At 55.8% G+C, this 21,273-nt stretch overlaps 1 protein-coding gene across 1 annotated transcript in view; it reads right to left on the bottom strand.

Moving 5' to 3' along the window:
- Positions 1–285: 285 nt before the first annotated feature.
- Positions 286–21,273, bottom strand: part of FANCA (FA complementation group A) — a 49,394-nt gene continuing 28,406 nt past the window's right edge. Inside the window, exons 21-43 of the mRNA XM_065899572.1 lie at positions 19,983–20,059; positions 18,335–18,448; positions 16,549–16,685; positions 16,142–16,212; positions 15,695–15,791; positions 15,100–15,287; positions 13,713–13,809; positions 12,614–12,790; positions 11,460–11,533; positions 9,989–10,117; positions 7,716–7,800; positions 6,294–6,457; positions 5,728–5,833; positions 4,787–4,843; positions 4,550–4,654; positions 3,776–3,888; positions 2,922–3,060; positions 1,949–2,011; positions 1,547–1,649; positions 1,086–1,161; positions 789–948; positions 577–669; positions 286–393 (exon numbers count right to left, since the gene is read on the bottom strand). Of these exons, the coding sequence (XP_065755644.1) occupies positions 286–393; positions 577–669; positions 789–948; positions 1,086–1,161; positions 1,547–1,649; positions 1,949–2,011; positions 2,922–3,060; positions 3,776–3,888; positions 4,550–4,654; positions 4,787–4,843; positions 5,728–5,833; positions 6,294–6,457; positions 7,716–7,800; positions 9,989–10,117; positions 11,460–11,533; positions 12,614–12,790; positions 13,713–13,809; positions 15,100–15,287; positions 15,695–15,791; positions 16,142–16,212; positions 16,549–16,685; positions 18,335–18,448; positions 19,983–20,059 (2,533 nt within the window). The remainder of the gene's footprint in view (positions 394–576; positions 670–788; positions 949–1,085; positions 1,162–1,546; positions 1,650–1,948; positions 2,012–2,921; positions 3,061–3,775; positions 3,889–4,549; positions 4,655–4,786; positions 4,844–5,727; positions 5,834–6,293; positions 6,458–7,715; positions 7,801–9,988; positions 10,118–11,459; positions 11,534–12,613; positions 12,791–13,712; positions 13,810–15,099; positions 15,288–15,694; positions 15,792–16,141; positions 16,213–16,548; positions 16,686–18,334; positions 18,449–19,982; positions 20,060–21,273) is intronic.

Here is a 21,273-nt window from a genome sequence, read left to right on the forward strand (position 1 = left end):
CTGACGGCACAGCTCTGCACCCCGACGAGCCTCCACCCCGTGTGCTGGGTGGCAGGGGCTCAGCACACAGCTCACGGGGCCTCGTGGCTTCTGCTCCGGGACCGGCAGTTTCTTCTATAAACAGAGTGACTTGGGGCCAGAGGCAGACTTCAAAGAAATGATTCCTCTTCCCCACTAATGCAGTCGAGGTTTGTAACCCACTTTGCAGGGCAACGGAGAGCTCCACGTTAACGCTTGTAATAAATTATTTACCGAGGAGTTGGGCCGTGCCCTGCACAGATCCTGTCAGAAGAGTCGGGGCTCCTGGTAGAGGTCAGGGTCCAGCACGGCCTGCTGCCTGCTGAGGAGGGCGGCACGCACTTCCGGGTCACAGTCAGCACTCGTGCCCAGCAGCTGCAAGAAAGCCCGTGTGCTGGGCCCGTGCTGCTGCCCATGGCCCCCAAACACCCAGGGCCCGGGGAGATGCCAAGTGCTGGACGCTGCGTGCTCACTTTCTCGAAGGCCTTCAGCACCCTCACAGTGAACAGTGATGGGGACTTAAAAAGACGGACAGCAAGGCGAGCATCTGGGCATTACCTCTGCCACGTCTGAGAAGCTCCTTTTCGGGCACCGAGGTATCGACTGCAGCAGAAAAAGACGAGCGTTTGTAATCAGGCTTACGGGGTCGCCCTGGAGAGAAGACAGAGCCGCGGTCAGGGTGCCCACAGCTGCGTGCTGCGCCAGGAGGGGCTGCACGGGCCCCCAAGAGCTGGCCGCCCGGGTCCGTCTGGCGACAGGCCTGGCCCTGCACCTGCCTGGGCCTGGAGGTCCCCACCGTGGGCCAGAGTCCAAACCGCACCAGTCTCCCCAGCCACGAAGAGGCCCACGAGCTTCAGGTACATGTTAACAGCAACGTGCAGGAAGGCGTCTTCCTGGAGGAGGGCGTCCTCGTCAAAGTAGGACAGGAGGCTGAAAGCAGAGAGGGATGTCAGGTGACCCGGACCTCACTGCCCTCACTGAGGCCGGTGCAGGCAGCAGAGGGGCAGCCGTTCCCATCTCGAGGGAGCCCCGCCGCCCCTCCCCTGACCAGCAGGCCCCGGGGTTACCTGTAGAAGGCGAGCGGCAGCAGCCTGACCTGGTGGTCGGGGGCCAGGCGGAGGAGGGTGCGCCCCAGGCCGGGGTCTGCAACAGAGGGGCTCCGTCAGCAGCGCAGGTGCCTCCCTGCAGGGCCAGGGTCTTCACGGGCGTCGTGTGCCTGTGACGCAGGGGTGGCGTCCTCGTGCTGCCGAGGAGGGCTTGGGGGCCGGCGTCCCTGGGATCCTCGATACTCCACTAAATTATTTTGCTTAAATGAGTCTACATACTTACCAAGAACAGAAACTTGCAAAACTGAGTTTTCAAAGTGAGCCCCAAGGAGAGGCTCATGTTTAACCACCTGAAAGTTGCTTCTGAAGAGAAGGACTAAAGAGCGGGGCCGCAGTCTGACCCTGCCGCCCCCTGTGCTCCCAGCAGAGGGCTGGGAACCAGGACAGACACAGGCCGGCCAGTCGGTCTCCGGATTTCTCACCCGTCTCCGTCAACTGAAAGAGCGGCAGCCAGGAAACCCTCTTCCTCTGCAGACACCCCAGGACCTCGGCACAGACGTCTAGAGGCTTCAGGGAGCCAGCGGCCTGTTACCCACAGGAGGAGGAGGAGGAGAAGGACCCTAAGCTGACAAGTGCGCAAGGAAGAGGTGTCCACCTGGGGCCTCTGGACATAAGACACCGAGAGGCAGGCCAACGGCCTGGGGTTTTCTCTCCTGAGAAAGCCTTCGACACAAAGGTCCCAGGTGCGCCCACCCCCACCCCCACCACGAGACCCTAACTCAGGAGGTCTCGGGGGAGACGGGGAGACCCATGGTTTCAAGTGCCCTGGGGGGTCGTACCAGCTGCTTGCCGCCCTGCCCACGGCGGCAGAGGGTCTGACCTACCTGTGGGGTCAGATGTGAAGAGAGCAGGCCCATCAAGGAAAAAAAAAACAGGAAAACCAACAGCTGCAAATAAAAACAGGTCCACTGACAACATAAAACTACCTGTGCTCCGTTCCCTTAAAGTAATTCTAAATGGGGAAAGAACACATTCCTCGTTAACTGAACGATTTACAGGCCTAGGTTATAAATCTCTCTTAAGTGGATCTCCAGAGAAAGAAAATTTTCCATTCACTCTTAAAGAGAAAATTTAATGGGTTATAAACTATTACTGCTTGGGGACCTGTCTGCTGATCCCCCAGGCCAGAGTGTGTGGGGGTGACAGTGGCCTGGAGGCTCTGGAGCCACTAAAATCCTTCCAGCAAAAACAACCTGAAAACTCTTAAAAATAGACTCTCCCTGGTAGTTTCTTACTTCAAATTATAATCACCAAAAACTCACAGCTCAGCAACTGTTCTCAGGCAGGTGTGTACGGCCTGAGCTACTGCGGGACCCTGGCTTTCACAGAACCAGGGGTTCAGCTGGGGGAGACCCAGGGGAGCACGCCACAGCTCTGGGTAGGGGGCCCTGGGGGGTCCCACAGCTCCCAGTGGGGCCACCAGCCTGCCATCCGAGCAGCCCTCTGTCCACCCTTGGTCTCTGCCAGCAGCTAACTGGGGTGCGGGTGCCTGGAGGCTATGAGACGGAAGGTCCCGCTGGACAGCTGACAGCCAGCCCTGACCCCCCACCCCGGGGTTGCGTTGATAAACAGGCTGAATAAAAGCACTTGAGAATGAAATGTAAAGTACCCTTTTTATCGACAAACCTGAGAACCTAAGTCTTACTAAACCTACAAACCCAGTAAGTTTTTGCTTCCAAATAAAGTTACAAGCACCCCAAACTCTTGTCTGTCCTTGAAAAGCACAGTGTGGTCAGAACCCTGAGAACCAGTGAGGCTGCTGGAAAAGGACACGCAGGGAAAGGATCTCACTCTTACCTCCTCTCCTTGGCTTTCCAGCTGCCCCAGCTCCCACCGGATGCTCTCCTTCCCGGCCCGTCGAATCACAAAGTGCAGGGCAGCCGCGCAGAGCCAGGCCGGGCCAGGTGGGGGGGGTGCCGCAAGGGGGGAGAGGACGCTGCCGCAGACGGAGGTGTGTGTCACCACAAGAGCCCCCCGCCCGTCACAGCCAGAACCCAAAGTGCACCCCGCCCCCGCCCCCCCCCGCCCCGGCCTCCCAACCGGTCTCCACAGGCTGGCCCTTGGCTGTCAACATGCCCCTCTGCCCCGGACACAGGAAGCGGTATGCCTGGAGGGGGCGCCCGGTCCCAGCAGCCTCAGCTTTGCAAGGAGTCCTCCCCCCAGAGTCTGCACCCGCCTTCCACTCAGCCCCCACTCCGACTGCACTGTGGTGTTCACGGTTCTCCAGAAGGTTAGAACTGGGCCGAAAGTTAAAACTGGAATATAATGCAGCGATTTAAGAAAGTTCTCTGCTCTTTGCAGAATTAGACTCTGTGGGCAGACTTGGTTTCCTCGTTTTCTGAGATTTCGAGCATCCCTGACCCTTTGGGTGGGGGGGGACACAGGTGCCTCGGATAAAAACGGGTCACAAAGGAAGATGTAGGGAGGCTGGATGGGGCCAGCAATCCCTGCTGTGACCTCCGAGGACAGCACCACTCGGATGTGCGAGGAGACGGGCAGGTGGACCCCGGACACCAGTCTGACGGTAACCTGTCCGCTCGGCTCTGCTTCGCCCTTCCACACGTGGGCCTCACAGAGCCTCCCCAGGGCCCCCTCCAGCTCCCGAGACACGATGCACGTAACCCAGAGGGGGTCCCGCTGCCCGCACTCACCTCCCGGCAAAGTGCCGGGCCTCCTGCAGCCTCCGCAGCTCTGCAGGCAGCGGGCTCTGGGAGCATCTCCTCCAGCGGCAGTGAAGCTCGGGCTCCAGGTGCGGCCACCACAGCTCATGGGAGAGAACGGGCACCGACAGGTCAGTTCCCGCCCCCCCCCCCCCCCCCCCCACCAAGAAGACCGGGAAGCCTCGGGTGACGCTGGCGATCTGCGCGGGCAACGTCTGCCCGCAGGCCGACACCCCCAGAGCCTGTCTCCCGCTCATCAAGTGCTTCATAACCGCAAGGACAGCGTCTCATTTAAGGCCCAAAGCAGCTCCGTGAGGCGTGCCCATCCTCATCCGCGGAGGACGCAGGATGTGGACAGAGAATGGCCCGGTCCTTGGACGGCCCTGCTGAGCTGCAGAGCCGTGAGGCAGAGGCCACAGCCGCCCGGGGAGCCAGCAAGGAATGCGCTGCGTCCTCCCTCCCGACAAAACTGAGAAGGGGTGAGAAAGCCCGCGTGGGAGCCCCACCCGTGGAACGTCACGAGAAGGCCGGGCCAGCAGCCGGACCAGCAGAGCAGCAGTCCCCGCTCAGCTCCAGTCAGCACAGAGCAAGTAGGAGTGTGAACGGCTCCGGGCACAGAGACTCCTGAGGAGCCCCACCCCAACTCCTGTGGTCTGTCCCAACTGCTCCTGGTGCAGCTTCCCCTGAATCACGCTGCCAGGAAGCCCTGGGCGGACCCCGGCTGCGCCAGGTCCAGGAACGCCCCTGAGAAGATGGGGAGCCTACCAGAGCAGAGGTCAGAAGCAAGGGGCACTGGGTCTGGCAGGCAGTCAGGGTCAGGTCGGCTGCCAGGGAGGGGTCTCTGCTTCGTGAACAGGCGTTGAGGAGCCCCTGCGGGGAGACACGCCCGCACGCAGGGTTTGCACGTGGACCAGGGCCCCGGGAGCTGCCGCGCACGCAAGGGCCCAGCCCTGGGGTCTGAGTGAGCAGCGACGCTGGAGGGGCAGAGGGAAAGGAAATTACCCTGAAGAAGTGGGCCGTGATGTCATGGGTCAGGGCGCCGTCGTGGGAGAAGTTTCTCTGCACAACGGTAGAGGCCAGTGAGGAAGCACGCACGGGACAGGGCGGGCAGCTGCTGGGGGCTCCAGCACGTAAGGACACGCGGCAGGATGGCACCGCCACGATCCATGGAGGGCTGGCTCCGTGTGGCTTCGCGTCCACCCCCGTGCCCGCCAGCCGTGGCGCAAACCCCATGGGCCCAGGCGGGCGGGCCAGGTGCTGTCCCTGCCGTGTCCTCCCTGGCTGCTTTCACAGGCGTTCTCAAGGCTCGAAGGGAAACAGCCTTTAGAACGAACTTAAAGAAAATCTCATCTCATTTCTGCTGCTTCCCCAGTTACCTTTTAAAGTTCCACACAAATGAACAGAACCTCAGGTCAAGCTCTAGTCACGTGTGCATTTCTAGAAAGCGGGAACCCATCTTTGGTGTAGAAGCCGTTCCCCTGCAGTGGGCAGGGGAGCACTTATGCACGGCACCTCCCTGACCCTGACCGCATGCAGGTCACAGGGATGTCACCCTTTGGAGCCCCTGACAAGAGATAGGGCACCATCTGGCTTCCGTGCCCCCAAAAGAAACCGACGGAGGGGAGGCAAGGCGGGCCGGATGGTCTGCACATGCAGGGCCCAAGCTGGTCACCCTGGGGAAGGTTCCGTGAAGGAGTCGTGCTCCGGAGGACGAGGCTGCCCAGTCGCTAGCCTCGCAGGCCGGTGCCGAGCCAGGTGAAGGGCTCACCCGCAGCTCCGAGCGCCACGTCCTACCCTCAGAGACCCGGCGTGGGCAGGCAGGACACGCGCCGAGGCGTTGGCTCCACGTGACCACGGATGTGCTGGTGAGTTTTCCAGAGCCAGCCTGAGGTGCCCACGTAGCCCCTCGACCCCACACCCCAGCTCACTTGCCCTGCGCCTACCAGCTCCGAGTTGACCAAGTGGAAGAAGTCATCGCAGTCGGGGGCGGCCAGCTGCTCCAAGCGGGGGCTGCCGACAAGCACGGAGGGGGGCAGGCCGAGGAGGATGCTGGGAGGAGGGAGGCATGGACGGTGACCCCGAGAGCTACGCTCGGAGCGCAGCCAACCCTCCCAGCCCGCTCGGAACCGGCCCTGGTCTGCGGCCTGTTGCCCTGCTGGGCCGACGGACACTCACTGCGTGTCCCCAGACCAGGTGTGATGTTGCACGATGACCAAGGGCAGGGAGCAGCGTGTTAACCAACCAGCTCACGAGACCGGGAAGGACAGCACGGCCCGGCCGTGATGCAGTGAGGACCCTGAGCGCACATTCCACACGAGGTCTTTGAACTGAGGGGTTTCTGAAGCCCAGGAGGAGAACTTTCACCCCCAGTTGCTTTCACACCTCTAGACCCTGCTCTCCAGGGGGACCCGGGGAAGATGCCGACCAGGCTGGGGCGGGGGCCAGAGACGAGCGACTAGTGGGAAGAGAAGCCAAAGTGAAGACAGACCCTGGGGCACAGCCGTGTTACCGTTTGCACGTGAGCAGCTCCTGCTGTCGCCGCAGGCGGCTGGCCACGTCCCACCCTCGAGCCAGGGCCTGGAGGCGTCTGCAGAAAACCCCAAAGACGAAGTGGCCCCGGGGAGCAGCATGGCCGAGGGGCGCTGGGCCCTGCTCCAGGTCAGCAGCCATCTCCTGGAAGAGAGCACGGCCAGAGGCAGAAATCCTGGGGCCTCTCACTCCCAGCAGGGCCCTGAGGTGGGGCCAGCAGAGTGAGTGCAACTGGCCTTTTCACTTGGAAATGACTGAACAACTGCAGGATTTTGCAAAAATGAAAAAAGAACAGTGCAAAGAACACCCTTCCCCAGACTCCCCCTGGCTAACGCTTCACCCGTTTGTCACCTGCTCCCCTGTGCAGGTGGGGGTGTGCGCACAGCCCGAGGGTGAAACACACAAGTGAGGCGCGCACACAGCCTGCAGGCACACGTGTGTTCTCCCCCCAGATGCCGAGCACCCGTCTCATCATCGCCCCGTCACGTGTGACCCCAACCCCACGTCTCCCGCTGTGTCTGCCCTCACAGGTCACTTTCTTCCACGTTCAGTTATGACAGACGTGGAGGACAAAGGTCAAGATGAGGGCTTGGGGGACTCGGGTCCTTTCTCTGTGGGATGCTTTACTCATTTTAAAGTACATTTTCCCAGTGCTCCAGACCACATCCTCCATGATTTCTCTTTCATTCCCCACACGTTCTAAAGTCAGGCACTTTTTTAAGAGTGAAAGCGGGAACGCCGACTCCTATTATACAAAATCGCACGTACTCTTCCAAAGTTACAGACCCCCAGTGCACACAGTGGACGAGGATGCAGGATGGGGCCTTGCGCTGCACTCTGACCCCAGAGTTCACGCTCAAGAGATCTGGGGAGAGCAGCATGCTGACAGAAACGCCCCTTTCACTTCAACGTGAGAAACACGGTTTCTGCACTCTCCTAAAAGTGCTCCTGCCTTGCTGCCAAGTGAGCCGGGAGACGGGAGAGTCTCCCAGCCTCCGACACGTGCAAACTCCTGATCCTCGGCCAAGTGGAGGGTCATTTATGTCAATCCTCAGAGCCTGACCTCCCAACGCAGCACCAGGAGCTACAAAGCAGAGAACAGGAGTAGCAGCCACGCTGCTGCCGAAGTCAGTATCTTTACTTCCTGTTCTCAAATTTTAAACGTCCTGAAGCCTGGAGATGCTTCCCGTATTACAGTTTTCGCTTCCGTGTTCCTGTGATGTTCACGGCGAGGTGAGTTCACAGAGCACGTGGCCTCTCTGGTCTCAGCCATTGTGTGTGTGACTCAAGCTTTCGTTCTGGTCAGGTTCCTTAGGACTCACTGGATATTCATAATAAATACCTTAATAGCACGCGGCTTAAACGCAGTGGACACTCTTGAGTTTTACATCTTCTAACTCACCTGCAATCTGGAAAAAATATCGCGATTTCCTGTGCAGCCACCAAGAACCAAATCAGAATTCTCTGAGTGATCATAACTCCTTGAACTGAAATGAAAACACAGTGAAAGCCTCCTAAGTGTCTCCTAACTGTGCTGGGCTGCCTGCTTCTCCTCCTGCCTCCAGAGTGGCCTGTGGTCACAGGGCCAGGAGGTACCCGGAGACTGCAGGACACTCACCGTGTGCCCACAGCCGCAAAAAGCCAGCAACCAACTCAAGCAACACATCAAAACAATTACATGCCACGACCAAGTGGGATTTATCCCAAGAATGCAAGGTTGGCTCAACATGCAAGAATCAATTAATGCAATAAACATATGAGTAGAATAAAAACCGAAAACCACACAGATAAAGCATTAAATTAAATGCTACACCCTTTCATGATTTAAAAACAAACAAACAAAAAAAAAAAACTAGGAGTAAAAGGGACCTTCCTCAACCTGTCAGAGGGCATCTATGAAAAACCCTCAGTTCACACCGTACTTAATGATGAAAACTGTCCTCCTAAGATCAGGACCAGGACAACTGTCCACTCATACCACTTCCAGTCAACACTGCCCTGTCAAGTTCTGGCCGGGACAATTCAGCAAATAAATAAATCAGTACATATAAGGCATCCAGATTGGAAAAGAAAAAGTTAAACCATCTCTACTGGCAGATTTCAAGACCTTTTATATAGAAAATCCTAAAGAATTCACAATAAAAAACCACCAGAGCAAATAAGTGAAATTAAAGCAATGAGCCTATGGTGCTAAAAAGAATAAAATACTTAATAAATTTAATCAGGGAGATGCAAGAGTTGCGTGCTAAAAACTGTAAGATATTGTTGAAAATATTAAAGATGACCTTAATAAATGGAAAGCCACCCCATGTTCATGGATAGGAAGATGGCAATGCTACCCAAACTGATCTACAGATACAATGCAGTCATTATCAGAATCTCATCTCATTTTGCAGAAAGTTGATCCTAAAATTCAGGTGGAAGTGCAAGGGACCCAGAATAGCCAAAAACAATCCTGAAAAAGGACAAAGTTGGAGGATTTCACATTTTCCAATTTTTTAAATTTATTTATTTTTGGCCATGCCACATGGCTCGTTGGAACTTGTTACCCGACCAGGGATTGAACCCAGGCCCTTAGCAGTGAAAGTGCAGAGTCCTAACCACTGGACCACCAAGAAATCCCCACATTTTCCAATTTTAAAACTTACTACAAAGCTATAGTAATCAAAATGGTGTGGTCCTGGCACAAGGATAGACATACAGATAAGTAGAATAGAATGAGGAGTCCAGGAGTGAACTCTCACATGTATGGCTAATGGACTTTCCACAGGAGTACCAAGACCATTCAACAGGGAAAGGACAGTCTCTTCAACAAAAGGGGACAACTGGATATCCACATACAGAAGAATGGGGCCAGATCCCTACCTCACACCATATAAAAAATTAATGCAGAATGGATCAAAGGCCTAAAAATAAGAGATAAATCTAAAAATAGATGAATAAGGCTTCTTCAAAATTTAAAACTTTTGTGCATCAAAGTACCCCTTCTAGGGAGTGAACCGATGACTCATGGAATGAAAGAAAATATCTGCAACTCATATATCTGGTAAGGACCAAGTATCTAGAGTATATAAAGAACTCTTCTGACTCAATAAGCAAATAACCCAATTTTAAGTAGGCAAAGGATCTGATTAGACATTTGTCCAAAAAAGATAACATAAATGGTCAACCAGCACGTGAAAAGATGCTCAACATCATAAGCCATCAGGGAAAAGCAAATCAAAACCATAATGAGATAACACGACGTACCACCTCGACACAGCAACCACGAGGACGATGAGAAAAACAGGCCACGTCAGAAGGCCACACCTGGCACAGCCCATTTGGTGCCAGGAACGCCTGCCTTTCATGGCAGGCAGTCCACGCCAGTGCTCCCTGCACTGTGGGTGACAACACTGGCGCCCACCACTTGCTTGACCTTTTATTCTCATCACATTTGCTAATAACCCTGATACCAGGAGACAAAGCAGAAAGACCAGGTCACTGCCACTGGCAAATCTATGCACAGAGAGGAAGCTGATTCCGGAAGCTTGCCTTTATCTCGAAAACCCAAACTTGCGATCAGGATATGTTCAACTGTGCTCTGTATAACACAAACTGGACTGAGAGAAATAAAACATTCTTAGAGCTACCAAAATCAAAAGACAGACTCTTCTGGGCACTAACATTCCTAACCTTTGGCAGAAGTCCATGAGCACGTCGATAAGCGTGGCACAGGCGACTTCCAGGTCTCCATCGCAGCCCCCGGTGGCAGAGGGCGCGGGGAGGAAGTGCTGGTGGATGGCCCACTGGTGGAAGTCCTGCCTGCAATGCAAATGCCAGGGTCTGTGCTGAGGGAGGCACGGGCCAGGGTCTGCTTCAGCCAGGGATGACGGGGACTGCAGGTCTACAGCTGCTGAGCTGGGGGTGAAGCGGGTGCCTGCACTGTCCCAGGTCCACCAGCAAAGCATCCACATATGGACCAGGCTCCGTGGTGCTGAAACCACAGCACAGACAGCCACCAACACTGCAGTCTGTTCCTGCAGGAATAACAGGACCCAAGCAGGACCTCCCCATGTGACCACGAGGGGCAGGGAGCGAGCCGCCAAAGCCTGTTTGGAACTGCAATCAGGAGAGACGGAAGGAGGCCCTGAACAGGACCCACACCATCAACACACAGTGACCTAAGGGTGAGTTAAGAAGGGGTCCTATGGATCCGCAGGCCAGAAAACTAGTTCCTTCTTTCCCTCCTGGCAAGGAAGGAAGCGCACAGGAGGCAGGCCGCGCACAAACCTGAAAGGTGGAAGCGCCCACTGAGCTGGGAAAGGAAGCGGGTCATCCCTCCCATTGCCCATCACTGTCCTTCCTCATTCTACTTGTTCCGTCAGAATCTGACACCACGACACAGCACCCCCGTGTTCAGGGACGTCTCTGACCACTCCAAGTACGGTGGCTTGAGGACAAGCCACCTCTGGCTTCTGTGCCCCCTGACCCACCCCCAAACCCACGGCCCCTCAGCACCTGCTCGAGGCCAGGATAGCACACCTGACGTCTTGGCGGTCTCAGTCACCAGCCCCGGGACTCACATGGGGCTCAGACTCTGATTCGCTCACCCCTGCTGCCACACGCCTCAAAGCCAGCACTCGGCAAGGCGCTGCCCACCCTCCCCTCTGCTTCCCTGGCTGGCCGACACCAGCTGAGACCCTCCAGGGCTTCCCCACTGTGGCCCTCCCCAGGCGCAGCCTTCTCTGATCCTTGCCCGCCGGCACCAGCTCCCAAAGCCCCATCTGGTGTCTTCAGTGCCCTCTAATCCACCTTATTTATCACCCTGCCCGCCCCCAGGCTCACACAGGGCCCGGTTCTGCACAGTTCCTGTGAAGAACGGCTTAGGGGCGTTGGGGCAGAGTGCAAGTGGGAAGCCCTGTATGTGCCTCGTGTGCCCCATCTGTCTTGTTCACACTGCATCCCCAGCTTCTAGAACATTCTAGAAGTGTCTGGCAAACTGTAGGTCAATAAGTGTTTCTCGAATAAAAGAATGAATAAAATTGTACTCATACACTTACGTTAAACTGAACATTAAACTGAGGATATAATGACAAAACTTAGACTTAAGACAGTGTAGAAAACTGTATTAACATTTTAAAGGGTAGATCCTTTAAGCACTTACCTTTCTGTATCTGAAAGAGAATCAACTTCAGGCTGAATTTCTAGTTCCAGCTGTAACCAGTCTCTGTAAGTCAACTGAGAGAAAAGGACCAAGTGACCACCACAGCAAGGACAGAGCACAGAAGCCACGGGTCGGGGCTGTGACGCTGCCCTCTCATATTAGCTGGAGGTCTCCTGTGTGTCTGTCAGAAATATCGTCCTATGCCATCTCCCAGGGTTAGACTGGGAGGCTGGCACCAAGCCCAGATGAAGAATCAGTCATTTAACTCTGAACGTGAAGCTAACCAAAACTGTTCAAACTGGTCTTTAAACTCAGTCCTCAACACTGCTGCCTGGTCCTGGACAGCCCGCAACCTCTGCACAACGATCGCTTTCTAGCTCACCGAGTTGTGCAAACAACCAAGAGATAAACCTGACGTGACAACACGCTTCCAACAGTCACAGCTCCACGCGTCAACACAGACTAACCTCAAAACCTCACACCGCTGACACAGAGAAGGAAGGTCTCGTACATGTTGGGAATTAGGAGCAAGAGAAATATAAACTAAATGCACAAAATATAAAGCGTAGCCACGTCTAGACACCATGCTGTATTTGAATAATTTTTGTGCCAATAAATGATATCAGAATTCAAAAACAAAAAAAACCTCACACTGTGTGTAACAATGTGTCTCGGGGACACGCATGCAGCACACGCAGTGTGTGTAAACGCCGGGGCTGTGCGGCACCAGCAGGGACGTGTGTGCAGACAGTGATCGAGGCACGGCTGCTCCTGCCTCGTTGCTCCTGGCATCAGGCAGATGATCGGACCTACTCTTGTATGACTATTAACAATAAAAGAGCTGAAAAACACACACAATAAAACGACACAACTTCTTCTCTAAAGACCAAAACAGGCAGGCAAACATCCAAGAGATAAATGGAAAGTTATGAAGAGGTGGCAGAAACAGTCACATGGGCACGTTGTCTGAGCGGCCAAGCTTCCGGTGACTGTGCTTGGAGACGCCCGGCCCCAGCTCGCAGCCTGGCAGGCGTGTTTAAAATCTGACGATCCCAGGAGTGATTTCTGTCAGGTCAGGCCCGCCGCCCACGTCCTGTGCCCACGGAGCCCAGAGCGTGGAGGAGCAAAGCAGGGGAAGGGACAGTGGGACCTACATGGAGTCCCTCCTGCTTCAGCAGTTCCCGCAAGGTCCTCTGCTTCCACAGGCAGAGGGCGGCTCGCTGCCAGTCCACGGAGGGCAGGCACAGGGGCCGCCAGGGAGAGCTGGCCGGGTCTTCCCAAGAGGGAGGGTCTCGGGCCTCTGAGAACCATCTGAACACCATGAACTGGAACTGAAAAAAGACAGTGGCGTGTGTGCTGTGAGACCGAGGAAACACGCAGGGGCCTGGCTGCGCTCGGCTGGCAGCGAGGAGCCCCTGGTCTCAGTGGGCAGCCAGCCCTTACCACACATCTGAGCTGCCACGCCCTGCAGCCGCGCACGGCCGTCCCCCGCGAGCCGCGGGCACCGGCATTCTAAGAAGTGCGCTCCCTGGCTGCAGGAGATGCTCCCTCAGTGATGCACTGGGCCGCACATCTTCGCCTTAGGAGGTCGCACCCCCGCCCTCATGCTGACAGGGCCACAGGCTGCTCCAGGGGACCTCGGGGACACAGGGACACAGGGCGAGGACTTCCTCTTCTGGGCCGCTCCTCCGGATCTCTATCCCACACTTTAAAATGTCGGCACCTGGGACCGGGAGCACAGGGGCACCTGGACCCCAGGCTGCTCCTGACGCGGTGGAGCTCCCAGCAGCGCCCAGGAGTCCGACGCAGAGCCTGGAACTCTGAACCAGGCTCGAACCTCATGGGAGATGTGCCCTAAAGCTCTGCAGGTGCAGCGACACCGGTTCCCGCTGTGACGGCACCGCCGCCTTTGACGCTGAGGATTCTAACACGCGGCTTCCCAGGCCGTCTTCAGAGGAAGCGCAGGGTGCTTCTTTAAATGCTGACACACTTTCTATGAACGTCAATCTTCTAACTTGCCTACTTCATAAATAAGGAGGGACATCTGTAGCTGTCACCTGCCAGCCCCTCCTCTTAACTCAGACGGAAGGAAAAGGCAGTGTTCAACCCAAGCAGACGGCAGGGTGGCGCCAGGAGACAAGTCGGCTACGAACGAGGCCGGTGCCGAGATGGAGGCCACACAGGCTTCAGGCCAGAAACCCATACAAGACTGGAACTTACAGGAGAGCAGAAAAAGGAACCCACAAGACTCACCTTTTTTATAAGGCCTGGAGACAAACAGCTGTACGAGATGTCACGTGACTGGGAAGAAAACTTACACAGAGAATAGGAAATTGCCGCTGTACAAAATCTGAAAATAGAAAACAGATTATAACACAGAAATGGGATCCACGCAAAACAACAGGTGGAAGAAGAGCGTGAACTGCACAACGTGAACTGAGGGCCTCCCAGCCCGACGGCCGCTCGGCGCTCAGCCTCAGGCCCAGCCAGGCCGGCTCCCCCGAGCCCTCGGGAAGAGCCCCCAGTCAGGCCGTCTGGCCTGAGCTCTTTCCACGCTGACGAGAGACTCAGAAAACACATGAACACGCAGGCTCTGCACGTAAGGGCTTGCTTTCCCAGCGTGTCAAGAGCCACGGTCAGAACCAAGGGAATGAAGTGAGGAGGTGCGAGGTGGGTGTTCCCCGTGTGATTGCGTAAGGCTCTCATTCATCTGCATGATGGCAAATTATTCACTGTTCCCGCCTAAAAGAGCCCCAGAGCCAGAGCGAAGCATGTCCGGTTTCCAACTCAGCCTCTGCCTGCCCATGGCGGGCTGTGATGTGTGGGAGGGAGAGGCTGCCAAGAACAGAGGTGACCATGAGGCCCAGAGAGTCAGGACCGTGGCGAGGAAGGGGCCCGACTCCCAGTGCGGACTTGTCAGTGGTGCTGCTGTGGATGGCGCAGACAGCTGGCGGGCACTGGTCCCAGGCCGCGTTCCTGTGCTCGGCTCTCCCTGTCTCTCCTAATGCCAGCTCAGTCCGTGAGCCGCGACCCTGGTCCCAACATCTCCCACCAGAGCCTCCGGCTTCCGTCCTGACCTCAGCAGCCACAGGAAGCCCTTCGGGCCCGAGTCACACGTGGACTCCCCAGAGCTCTGCCCATGGGATGGCCACTCTCACCCAACCCCCGCCCATCTCTCACACCCGCCGACCCCAGGCTACGGGCTCCCTGCGACTCACCAGGTGCCGGGAGGGGGCCTAGCACGCAGTGTGCAGCGAGTGGATGAGCACGTAACTGGACGATGGGTCTCAAAACCCTCTGGATGGGACAGCTGTGTGTGTAGAAACATCCCCCAGAGAAAGCTGCTCACCACAGGGAGACCCCGGAACCTAACCTGAGGGACAGGTCCAGCCAGCCGCTGGCCACCTAACCTGGAGAAGGGCACCTGCAGCCCACTGTGAGCATCTTGAAAAGCAGGTAGCAAAGTAGGGTGATCTCACTTTTATAACTGAAGATACCAACACACACATAAATACACCCAAGACAAGGTTCTGGAAGGGTACAGACCAACACGGTAAAGACTGGTCATCTGTAGAGCATGTGTGTCTGTGCTAATTTTGTCTGGTGAACGTGTGTTACTTTTGACAAGAGGGACACTCACTTCAGACACAGGGCTGAGGACTCCTGGGTCCTACAGGGCAGGAGGATGTCGAAGAGCTCGGGGACGGGCAGGCCCCTGGCAGGGGTGGGAGGGCCCACATGCACCTCCGGGAGGGCAGACCTGGACTCGCCAAGGTGGACGGCCAGGGCAGCCAACCCCACCACATGTGAGGCACTCAGGCTTGGGCCCTAAAATAGGAAAGAAGAGTGGTTCAGGGACTTCCCTGGTAGTCCAGTGACTAAAGACTCCGCGCTCCCAATGCAGGGGGCCAGGGTTCAATCGCTGGTCAGGGGACGAGATCCCACATGCCGCAAGTAAGAGCCCACATGCCGCAACTAAGAGCCCGCGTGCCTCAACTAAAGATCCCGCATGCCGCAAGAGCCCGCGTGCTGCAACTAAAGATTCTGTGTGCTGCAACTAAGAGCCCGTGTGCCGCAACTAAAGAGCCTACGTGCCGCAACTAAGAGCCCACATGCCGCAATGAAGACCGGGCGCAGCCACATGCATACATACGTACATACGTAGATAAATACAGAAATATTTAAAAAGAAGAGAGGTTCAGCGCTGTGGGGGCTGGAGGAGGTCGCAGCCCTACCTGGTGATGGAGCAGTTGGCAGAGCCTGCTGAGTAGAGCCGGCAGGAGCCTGCTCCTGCACAGGGTCCTCACGAAGTGGGCGGCCCAGGGGCCCTGCCTGTGGGGAGAGCCACAGAGAACAGTGGCAGCAGCCAGGCCTGGCCCTGCACTGCCCGCCTGGAGCCTGGTGGACGAGCAGTCAGGCGCCAGAGACTGAAGAAAGAACCAGGCTGTTCCCCAACCAGGAGGGTCTCCCGTTGCGACGCTGACCGTCGCCACGTCCCTGCTGGATAAGTCAGCGCCCCCCGCCCCGCAGCCAGGCCCTTCCCCAGCGCAGCACGAAGTCGGGGGGCAGAACCAGGGCCCAAGGCTCAGAGCTGGACCAGGGATGACGGCCACTCTCATCACGAGCACCCAGGCTACCCCAGGACAGCTCCAAACCACCCGGTGAGACCGCCTAGCCTCTACCTGTCTGGTGGGGCAACGCTGGAGGCCGCCATGAGGTTCTGACAGAAAGACGTCAGTAGGAGGTCCACGACCTGAGAGAGGAGAGGTCTCAGGGCCGCAAACCCACATCACAGTGTTTCCACCCTGGACGTACAGGGCCACAGTGGAGCTGACGAGACTGGAAAACGAGCCCCCATCCGGAGAAGAGGCCGCAACGCCTCAGCACAGGAATCCCCAAACCCTGGGAGGGGCCCCCAGGGGTCGTCACGGAGCTTCTCAGCAGAGAGCAGGGTCAGCAAACCTGCCCACAAAGGGCCACGAGCAGCCTCTGCCACAACTTCCTCTCAAACACAGAGTCTGTGCGCAAGCGGCAGCCCCGGCCCGAAACCCTCAACTCACGTGTGGTCTCCCTGGTGCCCCACACTCACCCTCTGCTCCCACGGCTGCAGCTTGGGGGCCCGGACGCTGAGCTGAACCGGGGCCCCCTCGAAGTCGTTGTCATCCTCGCCGAGGCCCAGGGCGGAGCGGAGCTGTTCAGAGATCACTGCCATCTGAGCCAACAACGCTGCAAGGCAGGGACCGGCGCCGTGAGCAGGGGCGCCACCCGCCACCTCAGGGGCCACACTCTCAACTGACCCTGGGCCCGCTCTCGTCCCCACCCGGCCAGCAGCGGAACCACTTTTCTGCAGTCCAGGTGGCCAGGCTTCTCCGAGGCGCTGGCATAGCTCTTCACGTCACCACAGCCCCTGTGTCTATACCCCGCGCCCCTCGTCCGCCCGCCACCTCTGCACACACTGACGCCCGCTGCGGCCACCTGGCCCGGCCTCAGCAGCTCTGCCAGCACAGGGACTCACAGGCCTGGCTGGCTGACCATCTTGCGGCAGTGCTGGGGCCCCACACGGGCCTCGACCTCCCCAAGAACCATGTACTGCAGGAGCAGAGTTTGGAAGGGTCACGCTGACCATGAGGGGACATCCTGGGCCCTCAGGACGACCACGGTGGAGGCAGAGCTAACAGTGCAGAGCTGGGGCTGCTGACCCTCCACCACAGGTGAAAATCTGTGCGTAACTTCTGACCCGAAGCTTAACTCCTCACAGCCTTCCGTGTATTTTGCATGTCATGTGCATCTACGTGTATCTTATGCATTCACGACATACCTAATTTTCTCAATATTTCTAGGCAATGTGGTTTATCTGAAATTTTTGCAATTGTCATTTATCTCAAAAATTTTTCCAGTATATTTACTGAAAATAATCTGCATATACTGAGTGGACCCACACAGTTAAAAACTGTGTTGCGGACTTCCCTGGTGGCGCAGTGGTTAAGAATCCGCCTGCCAATGCAGGGGACACGGGTTCGAGCCCTGTCCAGGAAGATTCCACATGCCGCGGAGCAACTAAGCCCCCGTGCGCCACAACTACTGAGCCTGCGCTCTAGAGCCCGTGAGCCACAACTACTGAAGCCCGTGTGCCTAGAGCCCGTGCTCCGCAACAAGCAAAGTCACCGCAACGAGAAGCCCGTGCACCGCAACGAAGAGCAGCCCCCACTCGCCACAACTAGAGAAGGCCCACGGGCAGCAACGAAGACCCAGCGCAGCCAAAAGAAAATTTTAAAAAACTGAACTGTGTTGTTCAAGGGTCAATTGTATTTCCTCTGTGAGACTCTCATAGGAATTAAATGAATTCATAATAAATAAACATCTACTGAAGTTACTAGGCAAAAACATGCCTTATGTATTTTAGTTTCTGCATTTAGCATAGCAAAACTCTAAAAACACCGGAACCTAACATTTTACTTGTGGACCGCTATGGCCACTGAGCGCTTTGAACTGCTCACGCCTGTCCTCCAGTCCCCTCACAGGAAACAGTCCCAGAAGCAGAGGCCCAGTGCTGAAGAGCACAGCCACCCAGGCAGTAAAGGAAGGAGACAACGTAGCTTTCCTCCTCTATGTCTCCTGTCCCACCGGGATGCCAAGTAGCAGAATAACCATATTCTACCCAGACTTTGGGACAGCCTGAGTGTCAGAAAGGAGGCACACTCCACACCCACCAGGCCGTGGTCGGGTTCACTACCAGATGCTGAACTGCAGGGAAAATGCACTGACCACTGCCACTATGGGCAACAGAGCAGCCTCAAGCTCTGAGCACGTCAGGACTGGCCTGTGCACCCACGGGCACCCACTGCGGACGGCCCAACCCACAGCCCTGTCCTCACCGTCACGCTGGGTGGGATCTGTCACTGAGGCCCTGAGCTCTCGCAGGGCAGTCGTGAGCAGGCCCAGCGGCTCCTCCTTACAGCTGGGCTCCACCTCCCTTTGCGAGGCTGCATCTGAGAGACAGGAGGTAATTTTAACAATTAAACAGGTTAGATCAGATAGGAAGCACACGAAACTGACGCTGTCCCTGGCTTCTCCCTGCAGAGGGCACACAGAGGACTGAGGCCCTATGAGGAGGGAAGTGAAACGCTCTCCCTGGACGGCGGATGTTAATGTCCTATCAAAGTTAAAACATTCATAAGGAAGTTTAAGAAAAACCACGGTTCTATATACACTATCACCACAAGTGTAAAAAGCAGGTATGTAATGAATAAAGACCAAATGCATGTGCAGGGAGGCTGGGCGGGGAGAGCAGAATGAGGAACAGATGATGGTTTAGTCCCTGTTTCTCAAACTTTTAAGTAACATTGTGATATTGTTTTTTACAACAGGATGTTAAAATCAGTATATTAGAGGTGATTACCAGTCCTCAACACACATTTAATAGGTTTACTAAAAAATATTAGCCCTATGAGATACAGCATTAGAAAACATTCTAGAAGCCCCCAAAAGCAGGACCATGGGGTTAGGAAAGGAGGGCAAGGCCTCACTCAACAGTGGACACAGCCCTACGGCCCCCTTGGCATCCTGTCTGCAAGATGTCTCAATACTGGTCCAAACAGGTGTGGGTCTCCCTGGCTGTCAGAAACCGTGGAAGGTTGTGCAAGGAGGGTCCTGGCAGATAGAATTAGAAAGCAGAGCTGCAGTTGCTCATGCAGCCCAACTGGCCCTGCAGGCGTCAGAGGGATTGACCAGCAAACAGCTGCACCATTTCAATACCGACAGACAGGCCCTGTCCGGATGGCGCCTCGCTCCTGCGGCAATGGGGTGCAGACAGCCTGCCCAGCTGCTCCAAGCAGTGATGCACGCTTTCCCACACTGGCCCAGGTCTACATCACTGTCCCCTAGAAGCAGAAAGATCCCCAACCGTCCAAACGGCCAAAGAGCCATGGCAGACCCCCTACTAGGACACGGTGCAGAACAAGCACCACGGGCCTCGGGCCTGGCTGGTCACCTGACTTTAAAGCTCGAATTCAGGGCTTCCCTGGTGGCGCAGTGGTTGAGAGTCTGCCTGCCGATGCAGGGGACGCGGGTTTGTGCCCCAGTCTGGGAAGATCCCACATGCCGCAGAGCGGCTGGGCCTGTGAGCCATGGCCGCTGAGCCTGCACATCCGGAGCCTGTGCTCCGCAACGGGAGAGGCCACAACAGTGAGAGGCCCGCGTAACGCAAAAAAAAAAAAAAAGCTCGAATTCAGACAGGCAAACAGAAGCCACATGACAGCCTCAGCGGGGCACACAAAGATGAGAAATGGTCAAGTGGATTTTGTACTGCATGTGTGTTCTGGGAATGACATCACAGGCAGCCCTCCTGGTGTCACAGCTGTCCCAGGGCTGGTGCTGGGCAGTCTCTGAAGCCACAGCTGTGACCAGACCCAGCACGACAGAAGCAGACCAGATGGACCAAGGTGCCACCGACACGTCTCGTGGTCAGGGAAGTGGAGGTGAGATGTGGGCACGTCTGGGGACCAAGCGACCCACTGACCTTACCTTCTGGCTTCTTCTCTCCGACAGTGGAGCAGGCTTGGCGGTAGGTGGAGTATAAGGAGGGGGGAATTTTGTCTGCTCTGGATCAGAAGAAAACATTAAAATAGTCAACTATGACTCAAATTAATTCTCAAGCTTACAATCCCAAAGACTATCATAAAACAGAAATATGCAACAGAGTAAATCTAAATAAATTATACAACACCCCACAGCATGACCCTATGTTTAGGAAAAACATTGTCCATATGGACTTAAACGGCCCTGACTACTCCATACGTCCTATATAAACATCTCCCAACAGTGGGTTTTGTTGTGTAGTGAGATTATAAATGATTTTCACTTCTCTCATTCAAGTTTTGGTAATTCCCCAATTTTAAAGGTGAACTTATATTACTTTTAATGAAAAATGCTAACTAAGGAAAACATCCAATTAATGTCATTAAAAATACAAGTCCTGTGATGAGGACACGGGGCATCTGCAGGGCACGGACACGGCTGGCACACTGTCATGGCACAGCAGCAAGTTCAAGGACGAGAGCCACAGAGCATCCCCCCCAACCCCATCAGTGCTGCAAACCGTGACAGCGAGATTCAAGCAGAAGAACAGAGACATAGCTGTGGTCCAGAGTGAGAATCCACACCTCCACACCGGGACTGGAGGGAGGCAGGGAATCTGGCTGGAGACTAGGAACTGAGGGTACCACCCACTGCCCTGGGGACTGGAAAGCCTTCAGTTTAAAAAACAGAAAGCAAAAAGAAGAAAAGAAAAAACAGAAACCAATGCAAATAAAAAGAAAGAACAAATTCAAGGAAACGGAGAAATTCACAGAAAAGAAACTGTCAGTCATCACTTTTATTAGTATCTTCAGAGAGGTAAGACAAAACACTGCAGCTGTGAAACAAGAATGGACTGCTGGGGGCTTCCCTGGTGGCGCAGTGGTTAAGAATCTGCCTGCCAATGCAGTGGACATGGGTTCGAGCCCTGGTCTGGGAAGATCCCACGTGCCGTGGAGCAACTAAGCCCGTGCACCACAACTACTGAGCCTGCGCTCTAGAGCCCACAAGCCACAACTACTGAGCCCAACTGCCATAACTACTGCAGCCCGCACGCCTAGAGCCCATGCTCTGCAACAAGAGAAGCCACCACAGTGAGAAGCCCGCACACCACAACGAAGAGTAGCCCCCGCTCACCAGCAGAGAAAGCCTGCGTGCAACAACAAAGACCCAACACAGCCTAAATAGATAAATTAATTAAATTAAAATTTTAAAGGAAGAATGGACTGCTGTACAAAGG

This window comes from Phocoena phocoena, chromosome 20 (assembly GCF_963924675.1).
Source record: "Phocoena phocoena chromosome 20, mPhoPho1.1, whole genome shotgun sequence".
NCBI lineage: Eukaryota > Metazoa > Chordata > Mammalia > Artiodactyla > Phocoenidae > Phocoena > Phocoena phocoena.